General features: G+C 62.3%; 1 protein-coding gene across 1 annotated transcript in view; it reads right to left on the bottom strand.

The window, feature by feature from the left end:
- SDK1 (sidekick cell adhesion molecule 1) overlaps positions 1-7,591 on the bottom strand; it is a 478,174-nt gene that overhangs the window by 34,157 nt on the left and 436,426 nt on the right. The window contains exons 33-35 of the mRNA XM_010845804.1: positions 3,873-4,008; positions 2,645-2,704; positions 539-689 (exon numbers count right to left, since the gene is read on the bottom strand). Coding sequence (XP_010844106.1) covers positions 539-689; positions 2,645-2,704; positions 3,873-4,008 — 347 coding nt within the window. The remainder of the gene's footprint in view (positions 1-538; positions 690-2,644; positions 2,705-3,872; positions 4,009-7,591) is intronic.

Below are 7,591 nucleotides of genomic sequence, written 5' to 3' on the forward strand. Positions count from 1 at the left end.
GTGTGTATGCGTGTGTCCGCGGGCAGGGGGTGTTTCTGCAGGTTGAGGGCGGGCGACTCCCTCCTTCCAGGGCAGCGGGGGGCTGGGTGAAGGCAACACTCCGACCTCAACGTGGGATACGACCTCTCCCTGTGCATCAGCCCCACAGAGGGGACAGTTCTTAAAACAAACCCAGGGGCCAGATCGTATCTGAAACGGGGACTAACATGGATCTGTGTGGCTTTCGGAGATGGGGGAGCGGCTGTTAGGGAAGGTCAGGCTGACTCGGGGCCGGGGCCAGAGCTCAGGCTGGCCAGAGACGGTGAGTGACAGCAGTTCCCCTCCCCCCACCCAGGACCCCGCAGTCCTGGACCCCCACGGGGACGACAGCACGGCTCCCCTGGAGCATGTCCTGATTAATCCGATACCTCCAGACCTTAAACACCCCTGTGTCTCAAAAGCAAGACTTGATCACTCCCGGGGCCACCAGGACACCCAGCCCTTGGCCGAGGACTCTTCCCAGCGTGACCAGAAGCCTCCTGAACCCCCATAACCTGACCTTCGACGAGGGGGACGCTGCTGGCCCCCGAGCTCCAGGCAGGACTCACCGGCCTCGCCAACGAAGACCTCCACAGGCGCGCTGGCCGGGCCCTCGCCGATGACGTTGTAAGCCGTCAGGACCACTTCGTAGCGCCGGTATTTCTTCAGATCTGCAAGGGCGAGGGGACAGGGTCAGCAGGCAGGAGCCCCGCCGTTTCTTAGAAAGCTCCCTCTGTGACCAGTGCCCCTGGGGGGACAAGGGAGCCCTTTCTTGCAGAGAGAAGCCTGTGAGGGGCCGGCCACCCTCCGTCCAGCAGTGCCCCTACCCGCCCGGCAGTGCCCCCTACCCGCCCGTGACCCTGGTGAGGCAGTCATGGCCGTCCTGCATTCGGGGTAAGGTGGCAACCAGCTCCTCGTCTAAGGGAGCGAGTCCAGGACACAGAGCCTGACCTGGGCCTGCCTTCTGGTCCCGAACCTCTCCTGGAGAGCAAGAGCGGACACAGCAAGACCCTGGCGCCGCTCGACCACGCGGGCCAGTCGTTGACCCCTTCTGTGACATGATGGCGGGAGGGCCTGGGGGTCACATTCACTGACCTCTGCAGAGCGGGGTCCTCTCTGGGAGGTACGGTTTGCAGGGACCATGCGCTCAGGCAGTCAGACACATACGTGGGGCCTCTGGACAGTCATGTGACTGGGAGAACCTTCCAGAAAGTTCTGGCTTAAAAAATTAGCTGTTCCCGCCACATCGAGTAGTGCAGAGCTCGTGTGTGGCTGCCTGGCCTGCACGATGCACTTGGCGTCTCATGCCCTTTTCTTCCCAGGATGTGGCCATTCAGACCTCACGGGCCTTGGTTTGCCAACATAGATACATTTAACGGCCAAGATCCTGCCCCCGCGGTCAAGCTCTGCTGCTGAGAAACCACCAGACGGCTTCATCTCAACTTGGGGCCTCGTGTGATTGCCAGGAATCCACAGAGACGCACCAGAGTGGAAGCCGGCGTGTGGCCCGGGCGCCCCTTCCATGCTTCCTAACCCGAGACTGAAAGGCCTGGGCGGAGACCCGGGTAGGGAGCCCTCGTCACTGGGGCCAGCCTGCACTTGACTCTTCACCCAACCTCTTGGAGAGGCCACCTCTGGGAGATGCCCGGCCCAGGAGGGAGTCGGTGGAAAGACAAGGAAGCAGCGAGGCGGGGAGGGGCAGGCGGGCCGGCCCGCGATGGATGACGCAGAGCTTCAGGGGGAGGGCACAGCTCCGGGAACCCCGCCCCCGCTGCCGGGCTGGTTGGCTGTCCCAGGTGGTGGCCGGGGTGATGGGGGACAAGCTGGCAGAGCGCTGGCACCCGCGGGGCCTGGCAAGCCTGGCTCTTCCTCCCCTCCATTACCCGCTTTCTGATCCAGCGACCTCTGCACTGGACTGAACTGCAGCTTGGTCCCTGAGTCTTGCACTCGGTCACTGAAACCCACCCTGGCTGGAATCCAAGGGGCAGCACCAAGATTTGATAAGAAGGAGAGAGGCCGGATGGACAAATGCTGGACATGTGCGTGTGATGTCCGCCCCCCACCCCGAGACGAGGGAGACCCCGACGCTGCAGTGAGGAGGACGCTAGGCCTGAAGCCAGCGGACACAGAGGGGCCCGCTGGGCGAGTCCCCTGCTGCGAGGTCCCTGGAGGGGCCGGGGTCACAGAGACAGGAAGGTGGGGGTGGGCGCCCGGGGTGGGGCTGGGGGAGGTGGGAGGCGTGCGTGTTTAGTGGGGCAGAGTCTCAGGTTGGGGGCGAGAGGGTTCTGAGGTGGGCGGTGGGGACGGGCGCACGGCAGTGTGTGCACATAACAGGGTGAAGGTAAATCCACAGCTAAAAAGGGGGCTAAAAACAAGCCGACAGCGTCAGAGAAGAGCGCTGCCCCGACTTTCTGTCCCAAACTCTGAGAACGGCTGTTGGGAACCCCTGCCCAGCCTGTGTTTCTAGAAACTCCCTTTCGGTGGTTCTGGCCCATCACGCATTTTAGTGGGACGGGGTGGGGGGCTCCAGGAACGAGAGCTGGGAATCCGAGCTGGTCTTCACTCGGTCCGCCGAGAGGCTGAGAGGCACTGCCCAGCTGCACCAGCTGAGCGCAGAGTCACTCACGTGTTAACTCGTAGGTTGTCTCGGTGGAGCTGCTGTTGACGGTTTTGAAGCTGCTCTGGGCTGTGGGGGGCGAGCAGACAGGCCGTCAGTGTGGGGACAGCCAGCGCCAGGACGGGCCGCAGACGTGGAAGGAGGCCTGGCCGGGAAGCTGCTCTGCCTCCAGAGCAGCCACCACACGCCTGTCTGCTCACCGGGACCCCCGCAGAGCCTCCTGATCCAGCCAGGCCCCGGGCCCACAAGGGGGAGGAGTGTCTCCCCTCTGATTAAACGGATCTAATTGGCATCTGGCAGAATGTAGCGCAAAGCGGCACTGGGGGCCACAGGACTGGCTGGTCCCGGGGCAACCGCGTCTGATCACATGCTCAGGTGAGTGCCCCAAGCCAGCGGGGATGACCAGCCAAAAGTGAGCAGGTGCACAGACCCTCGCACCCCCTTATTCCAGGGTGTGTGTGACTCAGCCCAGAGGGACAGTCACGGCTCGCTGGGCATCGGCAAGGGGCACCGGGGGAGACGCTGTGAGTGCGGGTCTCAGCGGAGCCAGGTCCTCCCCCGGTGGGGTCGGGGCCAAGCTGTAGCCCCTTGCTGACCCCAGAGGGGCGCCAGGGGCTGAGCGCAGTGTGTGTGACCCGCACGAAGAGGCCCAGGCAGAGCTGGACCCGGTGCCCTGGCTGCCCTGCCCCGCCCCCACCACGCGGGTGCCAGGGGCCCAGGTGTCTTCTCTGATGGTTCTGGGGGTCATCTCTTAGCCTTCCCCCAATAGAGAGCAGAAGGGGACAGTGGCTCAGGGCAGATGAGCAGGGAGAGGGAGGCCGGGTCTCCACAGGCCCCAGCACCCCGGGCCTGCTCCGCGTGGGGCGGCACCGCTGTCTCCGGAGGCCCGACTACTCCTCCTCCAGGGCACACAGGCCCCTATGGCTTAGCCCTGCCCTGGCCGGCTGACCCCTGCCTCCCCCCACTGAGCTGTGCCGGGCCCTGCGTCACCCTCTTCCTCTCACGTCCTCCGTGACATCCTTTTTACCCTGACGGCCCCCTCAGATGGCTCCTCCTCCAGGCAGCCTTCCTGGGTGCCCTTGCTGTGCCCTGGACCTTGCACACTGTCGGGATGCTGGGGAGGGGGCAGAGCTGCACCCCCTCCGGCCCCCACGGCTGTTCCCAGCAGGCCTGGGGTGGGCAGATGTGGTGGTTATGGGAACCTCCCTGCCGTGGGGTCGGGGGGTGGGGGGCTCACCTGTGAGCTCGGCCCGCAGAGCCGAGGGCGTCTTGAGTGTCTTGGACTCGGTGGCGGGGGCCGCCTCGTACTCCAGCTCACGGTAGTAGATCCGGTAGCCCTGCAGGAGGCCGTTCAGGCTCTCGTCCCTTGGGGGCTGCAAAGACAGCACGGTCAGGGGCCTGGCTGCATGCTGGCTGGCTGTGTGGACAGGCGGGGCGTCACTGGTTCAAGACAACTAGAGGGGCCTCGGTTGTTGGCAAGAGGACAGGCAGGTGTCCCACTGATGAGGAATGACGGGGTCCAGGGATGGAACCCAGGCCTCCTGGTCCTGTGTGCGTGGACATGGCCATGTCTCCCTGTCCAGCCTGGACACCCGAGCCCCAGGGCCGGGGCTGGAGACTGTGGCCCAGGTCACAGATAGAGAGGAAGTTGCCCATTTCCGGCAGACCCAGAACCGAAGGGGGCCGTGGATGCGGCCTAGCCCTGCGTCGTCCACCACTGACCCACCCTGTCCCTTCAGTCCCCGACCCTCCCGTCCACCCGGGCTTATGGCCGTCTCGCTGGGACCCTCACTGACCCCTCTGCGTGCCATGTGGGCCCCCTGCCTGACAGGCGTAGGGCTAAAACACCCACTGCCACCTCAGCTGGCGTGAGAGCGGCCGACGGTGGGGCAGGGCCTGACTCCTAAGAACCCAGCGGAAGGTGGCTGACGGGCGGCTCGGAGACAAGGTCGGACGGTGGGGGAGTCTGAGCCTGTGTGTGAGTCCAGGACCTTGCAACCGCTTCCCTCTGCGTACCGCTGCTGCTCAGGGAGGGCCCGGCCCGACTGCCCCTCCCCCTTTGGCTGGTTTCTGTTGATTAGTGAGCCTGGGGAGGGCATCCCCAGCTGGGTGACAGGTCTGTCTGTGGAAGGAAGGCCATCCCACTCCACTTGGAACCCCAATAAGGCCACGACACTCACCCCAGTGCTGGGGGCTATGGGCTCTGCTCCCCCCTCTATGGTCCTCAGCAGGTCAGGACCGAACCTCCCAAACTGCAGCTGGACAGATGGACCAAGAGCGTGCTGGTGCCCGAGTGGACGCCACAGCTACTGTAGGAAAGCCCCCCTGTTGTGGGTTAAACTGTGCCCCCCTAGGAGACATGCTGAGTCCTAACTGCTGGTCCCCGCAAAGTGACTTCATCTGGATTTGGGTCTCTGCAGATGTAACCAAGTTAGGAAGAGGGCACCGGTGGAAGGGAGCACTCTACGGCGATGGCAGGCTTCCCAGAGGGCGGTTCCGTTCTATTTGCCCAGATCTTTAATGCAGCAATCACACGTCCAGGAACTGACCCCACGTGGAATCTCAGGTGTGCACGGTCCTGAGACCCACAGACGTGAGCCTGGGACTAACTCCCCCACCCCTCAAAATGCCAAGACCAATCCTTTCCGGGTCTTTTCAATGCCACCAAGACAACAGGATGGCCTTCGAGCTTGAAGGGCTTGAATCTTCGAGCTTGAAGATTGCCTGCAAACAAATTGGCAGACTTGGGGCTCGTGAACACCATCGGGTGATGTGATAATTGATTCACACGGGCACCTAGATGCTCAGCGTGATGCATCGTGAAGACAAAACACATTTTAAGAGGCAATATAGAATCTAGCAATTATTTAACAAATGCTGAGACTAGAAAAAGACCCAAAGATTCTTATAAGATGAGGACATTTGGACACAGAATGTCACGCGAAGGCAGAGGTCGGGACTGAAGGAAGCGTCTAGAAGCCAAGGAGCGGTAAGGCCTGCCGCGGCCGCCAGAGGCTGGGAAGAGGCAGGCAGCAGGCTTCCCTGTGTCTGCAGTCAGCTACCACCTTGACCTTGGATGCTGGCCTTCGGAACTGTGGGAGGGCAGGGCGCCCGGTTCCAGGCGCTCTGCTGTCCACACTCGCACCCTTCAATTTCAGTCCCTGAACCCGGGCGGCACCGGGGGGACCCGGATGCTCAGGGAAGTCTGTTCTCCGTGACCTCTGGCTGGTCTCGGTCCCAAACTCGGGACCCCTGCAGGAGGGGACAGCTCTCTGCCCTCACTCGCCAGTGGGCAGCGCACACAGCAAGGGCGCTTCCTCCCATGAGCGGGAATCACCACGTTTTCACCATGAGAGCCCAGGGGTTTGCAGGGCAGGTCTGCCGCAGCCCCCAACGTGCTCTCCCGCCACTTCTGAGTCCTTGGACCCCCCCACCCCCCGTCCCCGCGCTGAAAGCGCCGTGGCTGGTCGTTCTTCCCGTCAGACGCAGACACTCAAGCCTGGGAAACTGGAGTGGACTCGCCACATCCCCAGGATCCACGTGCATCCCTCTGGTCAGAGGAGCCCAGCAAGCCCACCCGGATGACACTGGACTACTAAGCATCACCTTCACAAACACTGAGAAACCAGACAGTCGTGTGAGTCGCTTTACTGCCAGATTCTGTCTCCTGTGCGGGTCTGGGACTGGACCCCATATTTCCAGGGTATCAGTGCTCGCTCCGCTCTCCTGACGCCCACAGGTGGAGACATCTTTAAACTCACCTCACGGTTGTAGAACTAACGATCTGAGAGTGAAGGTGGACCCGCTCAGATGCCCGCGTGGCCTGGATGGGGCAGGTGACCGGCCAGGCACGCAGGGTCCCCGAGGCACAGGCCCGTCCGTCCGGGCCCCGGGCTGAACCATGACACTGATCACTTCCTCCAGCAGCGAGCCTGCGGCCCTCTGCCCCGACCGTTCCCAAAACGAGGCCTCAACTGACCAGAGTGCTAGGAACTCGGGGAGCTGTGTGCTGTCAGGAAGGGAGGTGAGGACAGGGCTGAACCCTGGGGGCCTGCCTGGGGGGTAGGAGAGAGGCTCTGTTTCTTGTTGCAGTTTCTAGTTTATTCTGCCCTTTTCTTTCCTACCGATTTTGATGGACAGAACCTCTGTCCCCCGCACTGCAGATTCAGGGACACCCCTGAGCGGGGCACGCCCTGGCATGCTGGGTGGTCCCTATGCTTCCTGTCCAGCCCCGGCCCTGGAGCCTCCCCGCCCTGAGGACGGCAGCGTTTCAGATCCTCTGATACACTTTTTTTTAGATCCCTCCCCTTTGAGTTCATAGGATTGGTTCAGATAGCTTTAAGGGTTTTTGTTTTGCACGACCCTCTGCTATTTAAAACGAGGTTCCACGCGGTAAAGGCAGACACCGTGCAGCGTTTACTGCTAATTGATGCCACGTGCAAGTCGTGTGTGAGTCTGTGTGTGTAATGCACGCAGGCGCCATCTCCTCCTAAGGACGGACGCCCACAGTCGGCCACTCCGACCCTAGCCCTGGGTTTCTTACTGGCTACGGCTGAGACAATTACAGTCCTCACCCCTAGGCTTCCTTCAAGCACAACTATCACAACACGTAAGAAAAAGTTTATTTCACCCCCTTCTTAAAAAATACAACAGATGGAAAAGTTGGAAAAGTCTACCCGTGAGAATAAAGAGAGACGTTTTCCCACCTGACACCTAAGCCGTGCAGACAAGGTCCAGGTTCAGTGACGCGCTCTCCACCGCCCTTCCCAAGTGAGGCTCAGTGGTCACAGGGCCTCTGACCCTCTGGGTCCCAGGCTGCCCACAGCTGTGACCCCTGAGGGAGGGTCCTGAGGCCCCCGCCCCACAAGTCCACCTGCAGTGAAGGTGCCCGGCTGAGGCCCCCGGGAGGTCAGCGGAGCTCCTTGCTGCAGAGGGCCCTGCCTGCACCCCAGCCCT

Source organism: Bison bison, unplaced genomic scaffold (assembly GCF_000754665.1).
Source record: "Bison bison bison isolate TAMUID 2011002044 unplaced genomic scaffold, Bison_UMD1.0 scf7180017864223, whole genome shotgun sequence".
NCBI classification, from domain to species: Eukaryota; Metazoa; Chordata; class Mammalia; order Artiodactyla; family Bovidae; genus Bison; species Bison bison.